Source organism: Nannobrachium achirus, assembly GCF_963921795.1.
Source record: "Nannobrachium achirus genome assembly, chromosome: 15".
In the NCBI taxonomy this organism is placed as follows: domain Eukaryota; kingdom Metazoa; phylum Chordata; class Actinopteri; order Myctophiformes; family Myctophidae; genus Nannobrachium; species Nannobrachium achirus.
The window spans coordinates 44,063,044-44,088,117 of NC_137822.1; the positions used below are offsets into that span (position 1 = coordinate 44,063,044).

The 25,074-nt window shown below is 42.7% G+C and overlaps 2 protein-coding genes across 3 annotated transcripts; one reads left to right on the plus strand and one right to left on the minus strand.

Moving 5' to 3' along the window:
* Positions 1–1,429: 1,429 nt before the first annotated feature.
* On the minus strand, positions 1,430–11,936 carry LOC308298993 (CD5 antigen-like). Of its 2 annotated transcripts, none has more exons than XM_080742712.1 (6): positions 11,778–11,936; positions 9,364–9,396; positions 7,456–7,776; positions 6,624–6,929; positions 5,702–6,028; positions 1,430–2,223 (listed from the first exon to the last, which is right to left on the minus strand). In XM_080742712.1, the coding sequence occupies exons 4-6, from the start codon at positions 6,739–6,741 to the stop codon at positions 1,883–1,885; spliced, it is 786 nt and encodes a 261-aa protein (XP_080598838.1). In that variant the 5' UTR covers positions 6,742–6,929; positions 7,456–7,776; positions 9,364–9,396; positions 11,778–11,936; the 3' UTR covers positions 1,430–1,882. Both variants share the same exon structure in this region, with proteins under 2 accessions (XP_080598838.1, XP_080598839.1).
* A 4,558-nt stretch (positions 11,937–16,494) lies between these two features.
* Positions 16,495–19,476, plus strand: LOC308299879 (tripartite motif-containing protein 16-like; the record flags this gene model as incomplete). The annotated part of the gene is made up of 2 exons (XM_080743660.1): positions 16,495–16,744; positions 18,176–19,476. The coding sequence occupies 2 exons, from the start codon at positions 16,495–16,497 to the stop codon at positions 19,474–19,476; spliced, it is 1,551 nt and encodes a 516-aa protein (XP_080599786.1).
* Positions 19,477–25,074: the final 5,598 nt, after the last annotated feature.

Sequence of the window (25,074 nt, forward strand, 5' to 3'; positions counted from 1 at the left end):
TTGCAAGAATCGGCCTCATGGTGGCGCTAGAAGAGGGCCATGTGAGAAATGAGGGGTGGGGTCTCCGCGCCGGCAAGGCGGACGAATAGGTACCGGCCCCGGCTGTCCCGGTCGCTCCTAGCCGGAGTTACGGCATTTTATGTGAGCTGCAGTGTAGGGGGGTCCTCCACTGGGGGCGCCACCACTTTTGCATCCGTTCTGGAGCACCAGGAGTGGGTGGTCCCCGGGAATTCCCCGTGAGCAGCCCCGTTGGGGTGGTCATTTGCTCAGTTTAGCACATTTGGTAATTTTTTACATCTGGGGGTCCCCCAGGGACCTGGGGGTCCCTGGAGCTCCGGGGGTCCTTGGAGGTTGTAGTTTGGCAGGTAAGGAACGTGTGTGCAAAATTTGGCATGGATCGGGGCAACGGTTGCGGAGATATGAGCTGGGCAAGAGTGTGACGTGTGAGGTGTGACAGACAGACTGACGGACTGACGGACTGATGGACTCACTCACACTTTGTGCAGGTTTTGATAGTAAATGCGACCTACGGTCGCAACAATCATATTTTTTGACCTTTCTATGAAAAATAGTCACTTGGCCTCTCTATCAACAACAGAGGGCAGCAGAGAGCTGATTGTGTACAGTTAACTTGGCCAAACAAGAGAGGCATAGAACCAGTAAGACTCCCTAATCGGGAGATAAGCGACCGTAGGTCACTTATCTCCACAAATAGGGCAAACATTTTTTATTCCATAAACTTCCTGATCCATGTTGATGACATGAGTGTAGACATACTGTGTAGTGATTTTCGGGCCAAAACTGTAGGAGCAGTGGCCAAAAATGTGTTTTAAAAATCGGCCTGTAGGTGGCGCTAGAAGAGGGCCATGTGAGAAATGAGGGGTGGGCTGTCCGCGTTGCCTTGGCGGACGAATAGGTACTGGCCCCGGCTCTCCCGGACGCTCCTAGCCTGAGTTACGGCATTTTATGTGAGCTGCAGTGGCAGGGGGTCCTCCACTGGGGGCGCCACCACTTTTGCATCCGTTCTGGAGCACCAGGAGTGGGTGGTCCCCAGGAATTCCCCGTGAGCAGCTCCGTTGGGGTGGTCATTTGGTCATTTTTGCACATTTGGTAATTTTTTTACACCTGGGGGTCCCCCAGGGACCTGGGGGTCCCTGGAACTCCGGGGGTCCTTGGAGGTTGTAGTTTGGCAGGCAAGGAGTTTGTGTGGAAATTTTGGCATGGATCGGGCCAACGGTGGCCGAGATATGAGCAGGCCAAAAGTGTGACGTGTGAGGTGTGACGGACTGACGTGTGACGTGTGACGGACTGACGCACGGACACCTCGAGCAGCTTTCTGTAGTAAGATGCGACCTACGGTCGCAATTAGAATGGACAGAACAGATAGTTTCACTCAAATATCAGCTATAATACTATTACTGCAGACAGACAGAGGGGTGGTGGGGCATCCAGAGACAGTATAAAGGGCAACTCACCAGGTTCAGGTTTCAACTTTACTTTAATGTGAGTAATTCATCAGTTAGAAGATTTCATCATAGCCTATTATTTTTGGAAAGAAGTGTCACTTTCCTGTATTTGAATTGTTTCTGTTCATGGTAACCAATGACAACAGTGTCAGAGTATTGATTGATTGGATACTTTATTAGTCAGAAATTCAAACAGCAGGAGGTCAGACAATAAGGCCCTCAATGAATATTATTTAATTGTGAAAATTAGAGGCTATGAGAGATATGTTTGGTTGGGATTGATCACAACTATCATACAAAGACTCTAAAGACACTAAAAGCTCAATCAAAATGCTCAATTAAATGTAATTCCCTAAAACTGACTGAATTCATGTTTGCTTTGACTGACTTTCATGTTGTGACTTGAAACCTTTAATTCAACCAGCTGTGACGTTGAGAGAGAGGACCTCGCTGTGAGAGTACAATCTGTGCTTGCGCTTGTAAACAACGCCATAAACACACGTGTAGTTTCCTTGGTGGGTGTGGTCTGCCAGAGGAAACGGGAAGTCAACAGAGTACACAGGATCGTCTGCTGGCTCCAGCTCGGTTCCGTGCGTCGCGTGAACCACGTAGAAGAAGCCTTTTGGGTACTGAGGCTGGGCGAAGCACCTGATGGTGAAGTTGGAACCCTCCAACACCTGCAGCCCCTGCTGCTTGTCCTTGGAAACCCCGTTCACAGAGGGGAAGAGGGGGGTGATGTTTGGCTTCAACAGGAAACCTGTAACAAGACCATGCCCGAGGGAAGTAGGGGTGCTGGGGGTGCGGCCGCACCCCCTCCCCCACGTCCCACCGCACCCCCCACCGCACCCCCTAAAGGGGGGTTGGGGGGAAAATATTGCCGATCGGCAAGTAGAGGCTCTGACATCAGTGGCGTGAAGTAGGAGCTATTGACTACTTCTATTTCCAGTACAATTTCAAAATAAACATGTGTTGAATGATCGATTGTATAGACAAAAAAAAAAAAGAAAGGCTCTTGTTTTGAAATGTGCTTCTGGGCACTGTTTAGACAGGAAATGGCTTTCAAAGGACTTCCCTTTTAACTTGTCTAAGCGTCTGTCTCTCCGTGCGTAACATATGCGTCATGGTCATGGACTCGGTGAATTATAACAATACGGGCATAAAAGGAATATACAGAACACCAAGACAACACAATTAAACATCGCCCTCTGCTAGCCCTGGCGTCCTCACTGGTGAGTCGTGGCTAAAGACTTGTAATGATGAATGCTATGTTATGCTGCTGTGCTGCCTGGCTAGGCTAATGTTTGGGCTAGCTAGTGGCTAATGGCTATGGTGTACCAGAAGTTGACCAGCTGTTTCCTAACACTGGGGTCTGGACCGATGCGGCGGACAATATAGCATCTAATAATATCCTGCTGGCTGCAATCAGATCAGTGGCATATGGCCACTGTGTGCGCATTTTTTATATGTCTCCGCACTGTCCACAGCCCGTTTGGAGAGGCAAATGGAAAGTTTAGTGTGCAGTTCCCAATTGGGTTAGCTAAAAAATAAACCGCGGAAACCCGAATAAAACCTGCAAAAAAGGTTAAAAAACACAATTAAAATCCGCAAATAACCGCAATTCTTCGCGCGCGATCGACAGCCCCTCCTGCCTCAAATTAGTTCCCGCGGCTATGAACAAGACAGAGGCGAATGTGGCTGAAAACATCAGATGCGTAATAGACAATGTTAGAGCGATAAACCACGCTGTAAATTAGAAGAGGTATCTTTACCAGGCTGGGTGGCCTACCCACAGTGAGCACAAAGTTCCATGTCATTTGGATGCGATACAATTTAATCCATTTAAATTGACATGAGAAATTACAGACAAAACACCATAAGTAGGCCTATTTCAATAAACATCTGAAAATGTATTTTTAATTCTGTGCTTATTGTTTGCTATTTGTTATCATTTGTCTGTCTGCTATATTGTTCATGATTTGTCATTATAGGTCCAGTCATGAGTCATGACCTGATATTTTATTCAGTTACCATATTTATTGTCATGACTCATGACAATAAATAACTGAATAAAATTCAATATTGAAGGAAAAACAATGCTGCACATGCACATGGAAAGACGAATATAATGTACACAGAGACAGACAGACAGACAGACAGACAGACAGACAGATAAAACGAGAGAAGATTACAGTCATTATTTAAAGGGGCCACACCATGCTTTTAAAAATATATATTTTATATAAATATTGGTCCATAATACGGTTTTAGCCTAAACAACCACCCGGATATTGACATTTCATGGGCTGTCGTTCTCTAATTCCAAGCCATTTCAGATGCAATACTAACATGCCCTTTTTAGGGCTAAAATTGGAATGATACAGAAAAGATTAGCATGGTACCATGGCACACCATGCTACAGTAATCTTCTCTGTATCGTTCCAATTTTAGCATGCTAATCATCCCTGTATCGTTCCACTTTACCCCGCCCACCCCATAGTCTCAATAGAATCCAACCTAAAAGTACCAACTGGTGACGTCACACCAGTCCCCTTTTCAGGAGAGAACCATTCGGACACACCCACTCAGAAAATCACAGAAATGAAAACCAAGGCTTAGAGTTAATGAATTGTACTTTTTTGGGTGGGGAAAATACACTGGCAATAATAAAATACTAGGGCTGGGACTTTAACTGATTAATTGCGATTCAATAATTACAGAAAATTAACGCGATTAAAAAAAATGTACGCACTTAGTTTTTCACCACAGAACCTTCAGTTTCGGGCATGCTGATCATAGCGATGCACCAACCAAGAAGAGACAAACAAACGCAAAGGGAGAAGTAGCCGATCAGAGCGCTTTGCTTGGCCCAGTGGATGCGAAATTTAGATTTAAAAACTCACTTGTTGATTCCCTCGTACAACAAAATGTGTTTTACCCGTAATTGCCGGACTATAAGCCGCTGCTTTTTCCCCAAGTTTTGAACCCTGCGGCTTATACAACGTTGCGGCTTATATAGAGATTTTTACATCTAACGGACAGTTACTTAGTTTTACAATGGTCTTTAACAAGGATTTATATATAGATTTTTACAGCTAACGGCCACCAGGGGCGCTTTAGCGGGAAGCAGGAAGGACACCTGCGGCTTATAGTCAGGTGCGGCTTATATATGTAAACATTATTTTTTTGTTCTAAATTTAGCTGGTGCGGCTTATATTCAGGTGCGGCTTATAGTCCAGCAATTACGGTACTTGAAAAAGAAAAAATGCTTCTCAGATCAAATATTGATGTGAGATTAAAATGTGATTAATTGCGATTAATTAATCACAGAGCCTGTAATTAATTAGATTAGTAATCTTAATCGCATCCCAGCCCTATAAAATACACAACATGATGGTTTGGCCCCTTTAAATATATAAACTCAGCACAACTTGACTTCGGTCCATTATATCTCCCCTTTAATAATACCAAATTTTATTGTATTTTAAATCATTTTTATCGTTGATTCGTCATCTTTACAACGAGGTACAGGGTAGTGCCGACCAAATGTTTGCCAAAATGGCTTGCAATGCAAAATTTGCCAATATTCGGTCCATTATATCCCCCCTTTAATTATGCAGAATGGTATTGTGTTTGATCTCATTGTCCTTTACAAGGAGGTACAGCTTGTAAAGATCTGGCATTCGTGGAATGAGCAACACAGTCAAACATGTGGGTAGCACCCCTCCAAAAATGTTCAAAATGGCCTGGCAGGCCTGCAATACTGTTCTTTGTTGCTTGGAGCACTGAATGATTGCACTCTCCCACAGTAATAAGGAAAAGAAAAAGAAGAAGAAAAAAAAACATATTGGCCATTTTTACACTTTGTTAATGATAAGCTCAGTGTCAGGGAAGCCCAAAACGAGAGTAAATGACAGAATAACAGCATTGCAAGCCATTTTGGCAAACATTTGATCGGCGGTACCCACACATTTGGCTGTGTAGCTGTTGTAAAGGTGACAAATCAAAGATAAAAATGATATAAAACACAATACAATTTGGTATTATTAAAGGGGAGATAATGGACAGAAGTCAAGTTTCTTTTCTTTTTGTGCTGGGTTTTACACACACACACACACACACACACACACACACACACACACACACACACACACACACACACACACACACACACGTATAATATATATATATATATATATATATATATATATATATATATATATATATTTTTTTTTTACCTGAACAGGTCACCTCTAGATTATCTCTAGCACTACCATCCAGAAATGTTGCACACTCCCTCAGGGAAGATTCAGATCCAACACAGGAATTCATAATCAGCCATTTATCTTCACGTGGCCGATTATCTCTGAATCTGCTATAATGATCCTTTCTGTAAACAGCAAAGCCACAGCCCAGCTGTCTACACATTACAGATGCTGCCTCCTGCTTCCTGTAGTCAGCCCAGTGGTAAGAATGGATCATTCCATGCCACTCTCCTTTGTGTTTAATCTCCACGAAACCTGTACAGCGACTGGTTCCTCCCACCAACCTGATATCATCAGGCTCTGTACAGAAGACCAGAGAATAAAAGGTAAAATGTCAAATTACTTTGATAGTAGGGATGTCCCAAACGGATTGGGTGATCAGGGAAAAAGATTGGAACCGGGAGGAAAATATATGGATTGTTTTCTTTCTTTTTTCTTATTGCGTTGCCAAAAGATCAGATCTGGAAATATCGGTATTGGCAGATACTCAAAATCTAATGATCGGAATCGGATCAGGAGCAAAAAAGCGTGATTGGGACATCTCTATTTTATAGTGAAATAATAATCCAAATCTATAGTGTAGGCCTTTAGACAATTTGCCCTCCTGGCCCCCAAACTGTGGAATAAACTCCCTGTCGGCTGTCGCACGTGGACTGAAGACTCACCTCTTCAGACTCCACCTAAACCCATAGCACTACTGTAACACTCCCTTCCCTAAATGACCATACATGAAGCTAGATAGCATTTTTAGGTTTTAGAAACATTTTTTACTGATTAGGTGCGTGGTCTACCTATGTTATTATTTTTCCAGATTGATATTCCTATGCATTGTTATATTGATGTTGATGTACTGACATATTATATTATTATATTGCTTATTGTAAGTCGCTTTTACCTGAGCAGGTGAGTCCAACATTCTTGTCAGGTGAGCAGGTGTTTCTAGTTGAGTTTGAGGCTCTACAGTCCAGGAGAGCAGACTCGTTGCCTTCACACTGGAACTCTTTGGTACACATCGGAGCATTCACCTAACCATAGAGCGCCTCCTGGAGGACTGAAGGGGCCCCACAGCCAAGCTCCCTACAGACCACCTCTGCATCCTGCTGGTCAAAGTCACCTTCACACACTGAGACCCACGACTGATCAGACTTCACCTCCACTCTGCCTGAACACAAACCAGTGCCATTCACCAACCTCACTGACTCTGGGGGGGGGGGGGGAAGAGAGAGAGAGAGAGAGAGAGAGAGAGAGAGAGAGAGAGAAAGAGGGGGGGGGGGATATCCAAAAGAAAAATGTTTTGCTAAATTGCTTTTCACTAAAATACTAGATGTACAAGCTGACAACATGACAAATTCAACATTGTTTATATATGAAATATGTGGGTTTTTATGTGATTTTATGCGGTGAAATTGCGGAAAGTTGCGGAATATGCGAAAAGTTGCAAAATATGTGACATGCGAAACACACACACACACACACACACACACACACACACACACACACACACACACACACACACACACACACACACACACACACACACACACGCACGCACACGCGCGCACACACACACACACACACACACACACACACACACTACATTTCCCAAAAGGAATTAAGCATGTATTTAACTCAGTCTGACCAGAGGCAGGGATACAACTGGATGGATGGATGGATGGATGGATGGAGAGAGAGAGAGACCATATACATTTCAGAATATGGTTTGTTACCTGAACAGGTCACGTGAATGGTGTTACGGGAGTCTCTAGACTTTGTTGTTCCACAGTCCCTCAGCAAAGAATCATTTACAACACAGGGAGATTCAATGTACCATGCGTGTTCCACGACCCCCCATTCAACCCACACGCGTTCTGCCAGAGCATTACCACAGTCCAGCCGTCTGCACACCACAGACAACGCCATCAGGTTCATGCCTTTAGACCAGTGATCCACCTTCCTCCACTCTCCCTGGTGTCTCATCTCCAGAATGCCTTTACAGGAGTGACTTGTTCTCTCACCACTACGTGGTCTCACCAGCCTGAAATCGTACTCTGTGCAGAGACAATAGAGGGTATTAGGGATGTTAATCGACGCATTATTGGCGAGTCGACGCGTCGCGGCCGAAAATCGACGCGTCGATCGACTTTTTTCACTTTTTTTTTTCGCTAAGCAGCTCTGAGAGGAGAGCAGCACAACGGGACGTTGTGCTGCGTTGTCAACGGCGCATTACTTTAAACAACACAACGTATGCTGCACCCATCAGAACTTGCATCAAAGCCCTAATAATAATGATAATACATAATTGTGACAATAAGTCCATGGAACGTGCGGGAGCGCTGACCGCTCGCTCTCATATATCCCCGGTGTGTCGCATTAACGTTAAAGAGTAGTTTGGTTTGTGATCATCGCACACAACGGCGACGCTGCCATTAACAAGCGAGCTTTCGTGTCAAGCGTGCATGCAGAGGCAGGAGGTAAACAAAAGCATCCAGTCCATAGAGTCAGGCAAGTCAGCGCGCACTGCTATGACGCGCCCGGTCCAGCAGTGTTTCTCAACCAGTAGTCCGCGGACCTGACTAGCGCCGCATGCATGCGAATGCACATTACAACACATGCAGGCATGCACTCGTCTCCGACACATGACACACACACACACACACACACACACACGGTCCTCTCACATATGGAAAACATTAACGCTTATAACGTTTTTGAACGATTAAAACCTTTTTTGGGGGAAAAACTTTTGAAAAATAAAAAAATATATATATTCTTCGACTTTTCGACTCGTACTTTTTGAGTCGCGGTGAGCGTGAGTCGATCGACGCGTCGATTTCCGATTTTTTTTCACATCCCTAGAGGGTATGCAATGCATCATATACCATGCCACTCAGGCACCATGTACAGACTAGGCCACGTTTACTCAACAACGGTCTGTAGATTAAAAATTTTACATTTTCCCAAAGAACTATTAAAATAAATGAAAAAGGTTAGCGAAATAACACGGCCAACTCACGTATTAGCATGGTATTAAAAAGAATGGGTGTTTTTAATGAATCTATTGTGGTTATAAGGGTTAGGGTTGCCCCGATCCATGCCAAACTTTGCACACACACTCCTTGGCTGCCAAAGCACAACCCTCACCCCTCATTTCTCACATGTCCCTCTTCTAGTGCCACCATGAGGCTGATTCTTGCAAGACACATTTTTGGACACTGCTCCTACTGATTTTGCCCTAAAATCACGCAAACCGGTACACAGTAGCTCTACAGTCATGTCATCAAAATGCATCTGTCCCATATAGTGCCACCATCTGGCCGATTTTAAAAAAAACACATTTTTGGACATTGCTCCTACAGATGTTGCCCGAAAATCACGCAAACCGGAACACAGCATATCTACAGTCATGTCATCAAAATGCATCTGTCCCATCTAGCTCCACCATCTGGATGATCTTTGAAAAACACATTTTTGGACAGTGCTCTTACAGAATTTGCCTCATACCACAAAATCCCCCACCCCTCATTTCTCACATGGCCCTCTTCTAGCACCACCATGAGGTTGCTACGATTGCCTTCTAAAGTTTGTGTATGCAACCTGACGGTCTCTATCCCGATTAGGGAGTCTTACTGGTTTACCTGTTGTGTTGAGAGTTGGTTCAACCTGCAGAGCTGAGGAGAAAAAATACACAAATTAGATATAATCTTGTAGTGGTTCAGAGCAGAAGCAGAATTGTGTTACTTTTTTTTTTGTAAAATGAGACAGACAGACAGACAGACAGACAGACAGACAGACAGACAGACAGACAGACAGACAGACAGATATGGGGGGGGGGGGGGGCATCAGGAGACAGTATAACCTTAATGATTAACAGGATCTGATCAATAATATGTCATCATCACTGCTGACTTTCTGCTTCTGCAAAAAACTAAGGAGACCGTAACAGTGTACTATGTGACACATTACCTGTCATAAACTAATATCAACTACACTTAAAGAAGTAGTAGTTCCCCCCCAAAAAAGATTTGTTTTCCTATTGATACTCTATTTGATTACAATTCTGGGGGTGAGCTTTAACACTTTTTAACCTTTAACAGTTCACCAAGACCGGATTTACACTGGCAGCCAAATCCAGCCTGAATCTGATCTGTGTCACATCCAGATTTGGGATCTGATTCGTTCCATGTGACCATGTGACCTATTTAGATTCCAATCTGGATGTGACACAGACAGAGTGTCAGGAACCACACTTTAAGTATCTCATAACATTGAAAGACAGACGGATAGAACATAGTACTTTATCTAGGATAATATCAATTTCAAAAGCAGAAAAAGCATAACATCAAATACAAAGGCAGAAAAAAAGGGTGGGGGGGAGCATGGGGACTTAGTCTATTTACAAGTCACGGGTAGCAGCCGCCTGAAGGTGACTTTTCATGCCGATTTTGAAGGAGGCTAGGGATTTGCTCTCCTTCAAGGCTTGTGGAAGGGCGTTCCGCATGTTGATTGCGACCGTCAGGGAGCAGTTTACTATGAAAACCTCCACCGGCCGTCCGTCCGTCCGTCACACGTCACACCTCACACCTTTGCCCTGCTCATATCTCCGCATCAGTATGACATCACACCACATGTGTACACAAACCTTTGTGTACGTTGCTGTGGCAACAGTCTGTTGTTGCTGGTCTGTTAGTGTACGTTAGCAACCACCTTAGCAACCATGGTTTTACCCTAGCAACCAACTGTTTACCCTAGCAACCAACTGTTTACCCTAGCAACCATGTTTTTTTACCCTAGCAACCAACTGTTTACCATAGCAACCAGATACGCAGAGCAGGGATCTCCATATATGGGCATAAACAGGTGACATCACACTGATGTCAGATACTCAGAGCAGGGATTTCTCCATAATATATGGGCATAAAAGGGATTCTGTTAGGGATCTCCATATATGGGCATAAAAGGGATTATGTTAGGGATCTCCATATATGGGCATACAAGGGATTCTGTTAGGGATCTCCATATATGGGCATAAAAGGGATTCTGTTAGGGATCTCCATATATGGGCATAAAAGGGATTCTGTTAGGGATCTCCATATATGGGCATAAAAGGGATTCTGTTAGCTGTTAGTGATCTCCATATATGGGCATAAAAGGGATGCTGTTAGGGATCTCCATATATGGGCATAAAAGGGATTCTGTTAGGGATCTCCATATATGGGCATGAAAGGGATTCTGTTAGGGATCTCCATATATAGGCATAAAAGGGATTGTATCCCAGATGATGCCCTGTTAGGAGATCCACACTAACAGAATCCATATATGGTCCTACCGACAGCTGCTATAAGCCAACCCTGGCGATAGGTCTGAGTCGAAGAAATGCTTCTTTCCTGGCAAGAATTGCCCCTTTATACTGTAGGGCTCGTTTGTGTATTGTATGACATCACGCCACATCATCGGCTGAGGACTGTGTGATGTCATCATATCTCCATATATGGAGACATAAGTTGCTCATGCCCAAATATGGGCTGGTGAGGTCAGACTTAGTGTGATGCGTAGGTTATCTCCATATATGGAGATTCAACTTCAATGAGTAACCATGGCAAACTGTCAACTGCCCGTATGTCTTGATAATTGGTAAAACAAACTTTTGGCCTATTTGTGGAGATAAGCGACCAACGGTCGCTTATCTCCCGATTAGGGAGTCTTACTGGTGGTATAGCAGGAGAACGAGTTAGAGCCTTGTTTAGTGTTAAATCTACGTTGATGATGATTAGTGGAGATGCCTGGTGTTGTGATCATGAACATCCTTGACCGTTAGGAAGTAGTTTGTCAGGTATGGGTTATCTTGGAGGTGTAGTGTATCTTGTACACCGGGCCCATTGCAAGATGCTGTACTCTGTCAGCTACTTTGTGTCAGCTACTTTACGTGCCATAGTGTCATAGTGAATAAGTGTCATATTCTGAAGAAGAAAACCTGGAGACTTGTCATTCAGTAATTGGGTATTATGATCAAAATAATGGTGTGTAAAACAGAAAACATAAAATGACTTACAATGCAGCTCCTGTATGGTTAGCAGCAGAGAGGCCACACTCAGCCACACCACCATCTTCATCCTGCTGTCAGCTCTGTTTTGAAGCTCCACAGATCTTCAGCCAGTCTGTCTGCTCCTGGCTCTGCTGAAGCGTTGCACTGTGACACTGTGTCCTGATAGGCTATTCCTCCACAGTCTGTCTGCTCCTGGCTCTGCTGAAGCGTTGCACTGTGACACTGTGTCCTGATAGGCTATTCCTCCACAGTCTGTCTGCTCCTGGCTCTGCTGAAGCGTTGCACTGTGACACTGTGTCCTGATAGGCTTCCTCCACAGCCTCCCTCCCAAATACACTCCCCCAATGCCAACCCCTGACACTCATGCATGCCAGACAATCCTTGCATTATATTAAAGTGTTATTATGTGTGCCACAGACAAAAACACATCTAACTGAACGCAATACTTGCGCCTCGCTTTTCTGACGGGCACAAGTAACAACAATTGATTTAGCATCTCGGACGCAATATTTTGTTATCGTTGGATAGGATTTCCATGTGTATTGGGTAGTGGTACCATAAGAGAGATAACAGGAAGACCTTGATCAAAATCACAATCCTTCTACATTCTCTAATGGCAAAGAGACATGAAAAGAGAGAAGCAAATGTCAGCACATCGCTATTTAGATATTATTATTATTTTATGAGTGAACTTCATCCTGACATTTTATCGCTGTCATTCATTGTAAAGCGGATCATACCGCTCAGTCCTGGTCTTTCTGAGACGTCAACAACCTAAGAGAAAGTTTTGAACTCACAAAACATCTGTGTCATCTTAGATTTGAGCTTAAAAAGCATTATTTGATCATACACAGTGTGAAATAAGCATTAATTGAGCGCCAATGAGCCAAGTGTGGGACATGAACAATATATTATTTTTAAGCAAATATATATTTTTAACTCAAATCTTTGCTTCTGGGGGTGTCCCTGGAACAACATATTGTGAGATAGGGGTAAGCGGACAAATTAATACATACAAAAGTTCAATGTCATCTTGATTATGATTATGCAAACAACTACTATGCTCTGCCTAAAGTCCACAACCCACCCAATTTCAACACACTTTGCTAGTTTGGGATGGCTCCAGGTAGAAGACAGGGTTAAGCAAATAACAATGGGATTGGTATTTAAGATAGGTAAAGAGATTGAGTTGCACTCAGTGCCCTCATACCTGTCAATCACTCCAAAGTGATTGACACCCACAGAGGGAGCAACCATGATCTGGTATCACCCAAAATGTAAAACAAACATAAGGAAATTATGATTCTACTATAATACAGTATATACTTCTATACTCATAATGTATAGTAGTATATATAGGCCTACTACTAACTAGTAAGACACCTCAGGGCGACAAGCGCCCTCTCCCTAAAGGGCGAGGTCGCGCCATGTTTTGGACATCTGGCCAGTGATGTATATTACCTATATATGGAGACCCCCCCTGGTACCCATATGGAGATCCATGTACTGTAATCTAGGAGCAGTGTCCAAAAATGTGTTTTCCAAGAATCGGCCTCATGGTGGCGCTAGAAGAGGGCCATGTGAGAAATGAGGGGTGGGGGTTGTGGTTTGGCAGCCAAATAGTGTGTGTGCCAAGTTTGGCATGGATAGTGCCAACAGTGTACGGGAGATATGAGTAGGGGAAAAGTGTGACGTGACGTGACGTGACGTGACAGACTGACGGACAGACTGACTGAAAGCCGGTGGAGGTTTAGGTTTTGATAGTAACTGCGACAAAAAGTATTATTTAATCTATACCTGCTGCACGCAAGACCATAATAAATAAGAACCTTGAACTTCCCCTTAGTGTCAGCATACAGTAGACACGCGTGTTTGTTCACTCCGAATTTCTTATTGTAATTAATGTGTTTATTTTGTGTATTGTGAAATGTATTGTGATATATTTGTTGTGAGTAGGGGTGTAACGATACATTTTAACAACGATACGATACGCATCACGATACATGGTTGACGATACAATTCGATTCAATGATTTAAAATCGATGTAGTAACTATTTAGCAAAGAAATTAAATCTGTGTGAAACTTGTCAATAGTTCATGTTTTTAAGGGAAAAATCTATTATTATGGATATAAATAAGTAAAGACTGTGATTCTCAAGCAAATACATGGACATTATATTACAACACATGGACAAACTCGCACCTTGACATGAACATAGAGATTACACACATTTACAAAAGTAGCTATATGGAATGGAAAGGTTATTAAACCCCTCTTTTTAATTTTCCTTCTTAAAATTGCTCAATACAAGGCACAAATACTTAGTTTCCATACAATCTATTATTTGCATTGCAAAACGATTCGATACCGATTATCTGCATTTTAAAACGATATGATACGATACCAAGCCAAACAGGTACAATATTTTGCTTTTGCAAACGATATAGTAGATCATTGCAAATTAAAATCGATGTTTCGATTCAGTTACTATATCGTTACACCCCTAGTTGTGAGTCTTTCTTTCTTTGCTGCCTCTCGACAGAGCCTCACTGCAGCTGTGATCCACAGTCAGTTTGAGAGCTCTTCTCTCTCTCATCTTTTCTCTCAAACTGACTGTGGATCACAGCTACAGCGAGGCTCTATCGAGAGGCGGAGTTTAGTGGTGTGAGCTGCTATTGGTTCATTTAGATGTAAGGGTGTGTGTGTGTGTGTGTGTGTGTGTGTGTGTGTGTGTGTGTGTGTGTGTGTGTGTGTGTGTGTGTGTGTGTGTGTGTGTGTGTGTGTGTGTGTGGAACAAAGGAAGGAAGAACCTCCCATGTCATGTGATTTCTGAGGAATTCAAACAAAGGCTGTTTCTCAAAACTCTTACTTGGGGAGAACAGACTTGCCTCCTTGGGAGCTCAGACTTGCAAGTTTTCCTCAGGAGTAGGGACTTCCTCGGGACAGGAGGAGTTCTGCTATTGGAATAGCAGCATACTCAATTAGATCACCATCTGAGCTTGCTGCAGCCATTTCCACTGTGCGTTTCTGTGAACATCCAATGGGGTATAAAATGCACTTATTGTGCAGCTTAAAACAAACATTCTATAAGAAAATAAAAAATAAATAAAGCACTCTTTTCTTTCTTTCCTTTTTATAAACGTTAACCTATCCCATCTGCTGTCTGTTATATCCTAAAAAGTGTATAGAAATATGCATATGAATAGCCTATATTATTAGTTATAAACATAACATAGCCCACTGAGTGTACAGACCTGGGTGAGTATCGTATTATGCCGTTCTTACGGCAATCTTACCGCAAGTGGCCAAAAATGTAATAATTACTTAAAATAAAGTCAGATATGACATCTAAGCTACTCTTAAATACACGCACCCACTTTTCAAATCTTAATGTGCATTGACAATAAAACAAAATATGAAATACTGAAACAGCCTTGCCTATTCATTTATTCATTAAAGTGTAGCCTATATTAGGTCAATATAATTCTAAAATGGATTGATTGAATACAATCAAATTAAATATTGCAGACTTATATATATAGTATATTTTAAGCATCAATATATAAAGCCAACAGTAAAAACAAGTTGTGGGAGATTGCACATAATACTGTAGATGGTGCTGTTGAATAGTTTATTGACGGAGAAGCAAGAGAAGAAGAAATGGTGAAAGGCATTGTGGGTAATTTGCTGTGAGAAGTCCGTGCAAGTCGCATGATAGCGAATGAGAGACGCATTTCGACAAACCCCACCCTGCCAGCGTGTGATTGGCTGAAGTCCCTTTGAGCCGCATTCGGACGCGGAAGCAGCCCCCATATTTACGCGTGATTCCTAAACCCACCAGGATTGAGTTAAGACCCGCCTCCTCTAAGATGAAAGTGCCCATGAACGTTAGCGCTGCTCGCTCAAGTGCAAAGTACCTACTACCTAAAATAATAAACTGTGCTAAAAAAACTTGAAACTGACTTAATTGTACTGTGCTTAAAGGGAAAACTTTGTAACTTTGCTAAAGAGAAAAACGTACTGAGAAAGCTATTAATTTGTCACTACTGTGCTCAAAATAAAAACTCTTACTGATTATCAGTTAAATTGTTATGGTTTGGATAGCACAGTTTATTTTGAGCACTGTAGTGAGAAATTAATAGTTGTGCATTGTGCAAATGCAGGCTTTTCTCAAGTACAAGTCATGCCTCTGACTTTATCCACCCTCGGTGCAGTGTCAGGCAGGGATTTCAGCCACTCCTGGAAGTCTTCGCGTTTCCGCGAGGCGGGTCTTAACTCAAGCCTGGTGGGTTTAGGAATCACGCCATATTTACTAGCCTACATCTTTTCAGCAACCAACCCTAACCCAAACCCTAACCATAACCTCCGTGGGGTGTAGCGGGAGGAGCCTCGCACGGTTGTCATTCAAAGCGACGACAGCCAATCACAGCAGTATTTTCCGGGACTTGTCGAAATGCGGCTCTCATTCGCTTTCATGCGTGCAAGTCTGGTCCAGAGCAGACTTGGGAAAGTGGGAGGATTGGGGCGGATCAAGTCTACATCCTGGTATTTGGTCTCTACTTGCTCAGATGCAGACTTGAGGATTGGAATAGTACTTGTGCAGCAGCTGACAACGTATCACACGTTCACGAGGACGCAAGTACAGAAAAGTAGGCACTTTGAGAAACGGCCAAACTAAACTCTGTCAGTCAGTCAGAGAGTCAGACAGACAGTTGTACTAAAATGGCGCAGCAGGGAGTTCAACTGGATCGGGAACAGTTCTGCTGTTGCATTTGTCTGGATCTACTGAAGGATCCAGTGAGTGTTCCCTGTGGACACAGCTACTGCAGCAAGTGTATCGAGGGATACTGGGACCAAGATGATCAGAGAGGGAGGTTCAGCTGTCCACAGTGCAGAGAGACGTTCATCCCAAGACCCGTTCTGAAGAAAAACACCATGTTGGCTGAGGTGGTGGAGAGCCTCAAGAAGACAGGTGAGACCGTTCGCAACTGGTAAAAAAAACTAACCTAGCCCAACCCTACCCTCCCCTGCCCCTTCTTTATATACTGTTTGTTTAGACTTACTGTTTTCTTTTTTGTTTTTCTTTACATATCTACTGCATAGTACTGTGTTCTATTTGTCTGTCATTCGATGTTATATGAGATACTTTAATGGTTTCCTGTGGAAATAAGCGTAGTCTTTTCATGGATCTCCTTTTAGTAGACCTTGTAGGCCTACCAGTGAACTGTACCGTCATGAAACTGTACCTTTTCCTATGCAAACTTCTAATAAAGTCTTCAATCAATCAATCAAACCTTTACGTTTTAGTGACCGCCACGTCGCAGTTACTATCAAAACCTCCACCAGTTGTCAGTCAGTCAGTCTATCAGAGCTACTCTACTCAAATCTCTGGCACCATTGCCCCGATCCATGCCAAACTTTGCACACACACCCCTCGTTTCTCACATGCTCCTCTTCTAGCGCCACCATCAGACTGATTTTTGCAAAACAAATTTTTAAACACTGCTCCTACAGATTTTGGCCTAAAATCACACAAATTGGATGGCAAATCACAACCAGATTTCTCACATTCCCCGGGTGTTTTTTGCAAAACACATTTTTGAACACTGCTCCTACAGATTTTGGCCTAAAACCACGCAAATTGGATGGCAAATCACAACCTCCGCCCCTGATTTCTCACATGCCCATCTTCTAGCGCCACCATCAGGCTGATTTTTCCAATGGAATCTGTCCCATTTCCCATATTCCCTCCTGATTGGCTACCATTGCCTTCTAAAGTTTGTGAATAAGCGACCTGACGGTCGCTTATCTCCTGATTTAGGGAGTCTTACTGGTAAGGTTTGGAAATGTGTTTTTGGGATGAAGTGCAGGCTGTGCAGCTGGGATCTCAATGCTTATTGTTCATTGCTGCTGCCGCCCGCACCCGTTTTTAACCCTAAAAAACCCAATAATTTACAGTAAAACCCAGGGGAAAAAAAGTAATAATAAAAATAATAATCGCAGTGCCCACCAGGAACTTGCTTCTCTGTTCTGACCTCGCCACTGGTTAGGAATAACTATACGTTTAGGTTTTAGCTATAATTTTAACTGTGGTAAATGTCATGTTGTAGGGGAGGGTCAATCTAATTTTTTTAATGCTTGGGGAGGGTCATTGATTTTTCCCCCAATTGAGGGGGAGGGTCATGGCATTTTATATCAGGGCTTATACATTTTCTCCAGTAGTAGGCAACCCTTCAATAAAAAACGACCCCTCCCTAAGGTAGATAGACCGTAACAAAAACAATAGTTTTCAGGCAGCAGAGACATACTGGCTCCTTTAGGCTACCAAATATGAGGGTACAGGCATATACAAACGACATGATTTCCTAAAAGATTGATATGTACTGTATCAATCCATCAATAGGACTCCAAGGTGTTCCTGCTGATCACTGCTATGCTGGACCTGGAGATGTGGCCTGTGACGTCTGCACTGGGAGGAGACTGAAAGCTGTGAAGACTTGTCTTCAGTGTCTGGTCTCTTACTGTGACACTCACCTCCAGCCTCACTATCAGTCTGCTGCCTTTAAGAAACACAAGCTGATCAAAGCCACAACCTCAGCTGCATCAGAACGGACCGAGAGACAGAAAGAGCTGGATACGAGTCTGCAGAACATCCAGCAGAGAATCAAGGAGAGGGAGAAAGACGTGAAGGTGCTTCACCAAGAGGTTGAGTCCATCAACCACTGTGCTGACAGAGCAGTGGAGGACAGTGACACCATCTTCACTGAGCTCATCTCTTCCATGGAGAGAAGACGATCTGAGGTGAAGCAACAGATCAGAGAGCAGCAGGAATGTCAAGTGAGCAGTGCTGAAGAACGGAGGAGGCGTGTGGAGCAGGAGGTCACTGAACTGAGGAGGAGACATGCTGAGCTGGAGAAGCTGTCACTCACAGAGGATCACATCCACTTTCTACAGCGTTTCACCTCCTCCCTCTCAAGGATCAGTGAGTCTACACACCCAGTCAGCAGCCACGTCCGTCCTCTGAGATACTTTGAAGATGTGACTGTAGCCGTGTCCAAGATGAGGGACAAGCTAGAGGACGTTCTTACAGAGGAAGGGACAAACGTCTCAGAGACAGTGAACAGAGTGGATGTTTCACCATCAACACCATCAGAACCCAAAACCAGAACTGAGTTCTTACGATATTTGCGTCCAATCACACTGGATCCAAACACAGCTAATCCACACCTGTCTCTGTCTAAAAGGAACAGAAAAGTAACATGGATGGACAAACCACAATCATATCCTGTTCATCCAGAGAGATTCACTGCATGGGCTCAGGTTCTGAGTAGAGAGGCTCTGACTGGACGCTGTTACTGGGAGGCAGAGTGGAGTGGAGGCAGTGTTATTATAGCAGTCTCATATGAAGATATCAGCAGAACTGGTGGTGGTTATGGATGTGGATTTGGGTACAATGATAAATCATGGTGTTTACAGTGTACCAAACAAGGTTATTTTTTCAGACACAGTCGCATTGAAACTAAAATACCAGGCTGTGTGTGGTCCAGAGTAGCAGTGTACCTGGACCACAGTGAAGGTACTCTGTCCTTCTACAGTGTGTCTGCAGACACAATGACGCTCCTTCACACAGTCCACAACACCTTCACACACAACCTCCATGCGGGACTTCTTTTATCACGTGGAGACACTGCTGAGTTGTGTTAGCCTGGCAAGCCAGCCTCATGTTGTGCATTCACTCACTCGTTCCTTCCCACAATATAAGTCTGGACTTTGGGCTATAGGCAGCTCGAAAAGTGGGCGGGAGTACTTGCCTTGACAGACAGACTCCTCTAACCAATCAGCGTAGCAAAACATCTGACGTCATCACTAGGGATGTCACCGAATAATCGATTTTCGAATATTCGTTAGATTAATCAATATTCGATTTTAATATTTCATAATCGATTTTTTTTTTTTTTTTTTTTTTTATACTATTTTTTGGCTTAGTTAGTTAGTTTCAACCAAAATATAGAATATAGGCTAACAATAGTATTAATGATAATAGTAAATGGCCATTGATTTATTATTCACACCAGCACCAACTGTAAACTGTGTAGAGTGAAGGAGCACAGCAGAGTGGCTGCCTGCTACACACTCCCCTCCCCCGTCTCAGACACAGGTGTGATTGATTCAGGCTTGATTGTTTGGTACTTGGTGGCCATCATCAAAGAAAAGGGAAAACAGCGTCCTCTGTATTGTAAAGCATCACAGAATCTGTTCTTGAGAGATTAGGTGAACAGTACACTGGCACACTAAAAAGAAAGATGAAGAGTAGTAGTTAGGCTACCAATTACCTGAAGAGCCATGTTGTACATATGTAAATGTGCATTGAAATCCAGTAAAAAAAAACAAAAAAAAACGAAAAACAGAAGATTTTTTTTTTTTTTTTTTTAATAAAAAAATAATAATAATTAATTATCGATTTTCGAATAATATTCGAATATTGCTATAGAATAATCGATTTTGATAAAGGTCCATTTTTGACATCCCTAGTCATCACAGTGCAGCCAGTTGGAAGGACGGCAAACACATCTTTTTGACCGATGAACTCCGCTAACAGCATACTCCTGTTCCTTTTTATTTGCTGTAAATTGATTCCAACTCTGAAATAACTTAACTTATTGTTTGTGTTATCGTTTCAGCGTTAACTGTTACACTTGTTGCATCAAGGGCGGCCATTGTTGTTTTGAAAATGCCGCAGCATGTATTCTACGAATCTACGTCACCATCTACACATGGACCAATCAGGGGAAGCTTTTCACTTGTTGTGCGGACTGCGGACAGCAGTTGAAACGCAGTCACTCATTGGCCCCGATCATTTTCTGATTTCTCATACTCGGTGCCTATAGGCCGAAGTCCAGGCCTGATACTGGGGAAGTAGTGAGCGCAGTATCAGGGCTGGCTTGCCAGGCTAGGGTTGTGTGACCTCACATAGATCACACTTTTGTTTTGTCTCTCATGTCATGAGTCCGGAATAGTCTCTTTATTATTTTACTCTCAGTCTGCAAAATGTCAACTTTTTGATCGAGGAAATGAAAAAAAGATGATTTGAGAACGCAGTAATGTTGTTTCTAAACGTTGTCACACGAATCATGTTTATTTGTATCTGTCTAATGGGAAGATTTTGTGTAATTACGGTAATATCTTAACCGCTTCCAACCTGACATCATTATTTTGGGCATGTTATTATAGGATAAGTTCTCATTATGCAGAATGTACCATTTCTCAAGTTTTCAAATATATCAAATGTATAAAAAATCTTTTGAAAATAGCTTATCTACAAGCTCACAATGTGTCTCATCGAGACACATTGTGAGCTTGTAGATCTGCTATTTTCAAATGGCCGAAATGTAAATAGGGATGAACTAGGTAATGCATGTTTTGTAATATTAATACAATAAAGTAACCAGTTAAGGTTTTCAAATAATTGTAGTGGAGTAAAAGTATAACATTTGCCTCTGAGATGTTGTGGAATGGGACAGTGTTTTTTGCAGGTCTTTCAGTCCGAGTGTATCAAAAAAAGCAACTGGGTTAAGGCAGCAGAAACCTGTGATTGGCTGCGCGGAGGTGACAAAAGTTGGGGGGTGGAGATACACCTAAACCTAACCATAACCTTAACCCTAATCTCAGTAAAACTAACGCTGGTGAATGCTAACCTGGTGAAATGATATGATAACCTGACGACACTGGTGAATGCTAACCTTACCTAAACCATGTCGGACCAACGGGAGGTCATCTTCACCTTAACTGAGGTGCTTTTTTGATACGTTCGGACTGAAAGACCTGCAAAAAACACTGTCCCATAGTGGAATAGTAGTAGTAAAAGTAATGAGAAGAGAAAAGTACCTCAATAAACATATTTGATTTTTAACCGGGGACCCCCCAAAATAATAATATTTTGTCATAATCATGTTTTGAACTGGGGACCACCTTGACATGCATTTCTATTTAGTTTGACTCGGTTCCACAAAGAAATATTGTGAAAATGGTTGATCATGCACGCACACAACAGCTCACAAACATGAGGCGTTGTGATCATGTAGATCAGCTATTTTCACAATTTTTGCATCTTTCTTTGGAAATATTTGACATTTTGGCCCATGTTTGACCTTTTTTATTCTACAATATAGTTTGTTGATTACCTTTCACACAGTAATGGTATTTTTAATGTAACTTTAGCAGTATTAGAAAGGTCTTAAAAGTCATTAAATTGTCACTTTGAAATGTGCAGATATCCTGTATACACTTACACTGTATGCCGGTCTGTAGAAAAGTTCAGTGATAAAACAATGTAATAATAACATAGGCCCTGTGCCTTTTGTCACAGTACATTTGCACATGTGAAATGTATTATCTGCATTTTACCCATCCTATAACAACTAGAAGCAGTGAGCAGCCTTATATGGCCCTCGGGCTCGGGCAGCAATTAGGGGTTAAGGGTCTTGCGCAGGGACATATTGACACATAGCTGCCTGACCGGGAATCGTACCTGCGACAACCAGGAGCTCTGGCCTCCTTAGGCAGGCTCCCTAACCACTCAGCTACGGCTGCCCCGTATTAATGTTACACATTAAGCTAATCTTTTGGGGACCCCCCTGGGTGTCCTGTTCCACAGTTTGAGAACCACTAATAGCATACATATTCTTGTGAATAAAGGGACATTTAAATAATATTCTTGTGAATAAATGGACATTAACGATGTACAAACCAAACATCTCTGGTCACAGCTTTGTCCTAACAGTCTGTGTAGAACAAACTTTTAATCTAGTTAAAAGAACACACTATTTCATTTGATCATCTGCATAGTGCCTCCCAAACTGCTTGTTTCTCTTTAGCATGCATTGCTGGCTTGTCATTGCTGGCTTGTGGTGGACAATGTTGTCGAAGTTATATATTTTTTGCCTCGGACAAACAAATGATCCGACAATAATATTACCATAAACATACAAAGATCGAGCTAATTAACTTTACAGATCTGTAACTCTGAGAGTGCACACATGGAACCAGGCAGGGCAGGAATTTCAGGGAGGCCATGAAGGCCATGTCTGTCGTTGCCCCTCCGTTTGGCCTTGTGCCCCTCCAAAAAACGTCATGCCTTGAGGCCGCAGCAGCTGACTGTACTACTTTCTCCTCTGTCTCTGTCTTGTCAAAATGTAGACACCAGTGTCTTTCTTTTTTGTTGAGTCCCCATTTATAAACCAATCCAGTATCTTCATCAGATTGTAAATACCAATTTATTTATTTCACAGCAGATTCTACATATTAAATGTTCAGGATTCCAATTCAAAAGAAGCAAAAATAGCCGATCTACAAGCTCAAAACGTATCGCAGCGCTTTGCGTTTTGAGCTTGTAGATCGGCTATTTTTGCTTCTTTTGTATGAGATACTAGAATGACAAAGTAGGACGTAGCAATATGCAATGTGGCCCTCTGGAGTGAAGGTAGAAATATAGTGGCCCTCGCCATCATCAAAGTTGCCCACCCCTGCATTAAGGTCATGGGATCCTCATCTCCTGCATCTGTTTTGGGTTCCTCTATGTGGATCTGTTCCTGATTGTTGGTGTTTTTTAATTGTAATTAATGTGTTTATTTGCGACCGTAGGTTGCAGTTTACCGTCACAGCTTGTCCGTATTCGTCCGTCCGGATGGGTTAACACCTCATCCGCACTGCATGCGAGCGAACGAGCGAGCGAGCGACACGATACGATGTCCCGCGAAATACGGAGCGTCGGCCATTGCGTTGCGACGTAGCCTAAAAGAATCAAATAAATACATAATAATATAAAGTGTTTGGGGGCGGGACATGGCCATTTACCTCTATGGACGTTGTTGCGAAACCTCGATCAAATAGAGGCTCCGCGAGTGAAAACAGGAGGGGTGGACGACGGCGCGGCACGACGCCTTGTCGCTTGCGGTAAGTCAGGACGTCCTCATTGAAACAAATGTATTTTAATGAGATTTCATTGCTCGCGTCGCATCGCATTGCGGGCAGTGCGGATGAGCTGTAACACCTGACCTGACACTGTGGTTCCCCTGATACATCACTGTGACATGACACAGGTGACAACCATAACCTCAACCTCATCAGATACTCAAAGCAGGGTTCTCCATATATGGGCATAAAGGGATTCTGTTAGGGATCTCCATATATGGGCATAAAAGGGATTGTATCCCAGATGATGATGCCGTATTACAGTTCTATTAGACGTATTTAGGGAAAGAGAAACAGGGAAGGTTTCAGTGTGTTTTTAAAAGTTCAGCAAATTTACCCAAGGTTTATTTTATAGACGGAACATAAGAAGAAAACCAGTGACCCCTATCTCAACACAGGGTGGAAACATTTTCTACGTGTGAGTCACCGTGAATCAACACACAAACAAAGGCAGGAAGAACCTCCCATGTCATGGGATTTCTGAGGAAATTAAATAGTAAGTGAATGAGACCCAGAATTACCCTAGCTGTCAAACATTTTGCTAGGGATGTTGAATTTCAATCTTTGTTAGATATGTTACTAGACACCTTTATGAACACATTGGTGAAGAAATTGTTTGGTAAGGAATTTATTCCCAGATTTGACAGGTATTCTGCTAATTTTCCCTGACTATAATAGGTGTACTCCAACTAAAATAATGACAACTAGCAGCCAAATTAAAGCAATTAAAGCACTTTATTACAAAGATCTACAGAATAATAGAAAGAAACACAACATAGCCTGCCCTAAGCCATACAATCAAAGGTTCAAAGACAGACTAACTAAATAGACATGTATAGGCATACTGGGGAATATTAAACTAGCCTATGTAAAATAAGTAATATAAACATAGGATACAATAATTTAGACACAGATGTACTAAAAATGATGATGAATTTCGGCATTCATTATATTCTAACTAATCTTTAATACATCTAAAAATCTATCTGCCTGTCTGTCTAACTCTTCTAGTCACTCTAGCTCTGTGTCTTCGCGATACCGGGCTTCACTGTGGTAATTCGCCTGGTTACTACTTGCAGCTCAGTGCTCATATCCGGTCTACAGCCCGCCTACCGTATCTGGTACTTTCAAGCCGCACACATACACGTAAGCACGACAGCTGTTTCCGTATCCGGTACAAAACGGATGTGCAACCGGCAGAGAGAATGGATCCCATTGGTTGGCAGATAAATCTTCAATGGCTGCTCGTGGCTTGTCAACACGACCCGTGAAGCGGTTTTTATGATGGAAAAGGAGACTGCAGACGTCCATGACGTTATTAATATAAACAAC

Excerpts from the sequence above, each read along its gene's own strand:
- LOC308298993 (XM_080742712.1), bottom strand. The coding sequence starts at position 6,741 with ATGTGTACCAAAGAGTTCCAGTGTGAAGGCAACGAGTCTGCTCTCCTG. Across the intron at positions 6,029-6,623 it reads TGTTGGACTCACCTGCTCAG|AGCCTGATGATATCAGGTTG; the intron begins GTAAAAGCGACT and ends TCTTCTGTACAG. Across the intron at positions 2,224-5,701 it reads TCTAGAGGTGACCTGTTCAG|GTTTCCTGTTGAAGCCAAAC; the intron begins GTAAAAAAAAAA and ends GTCTTGTTACAG.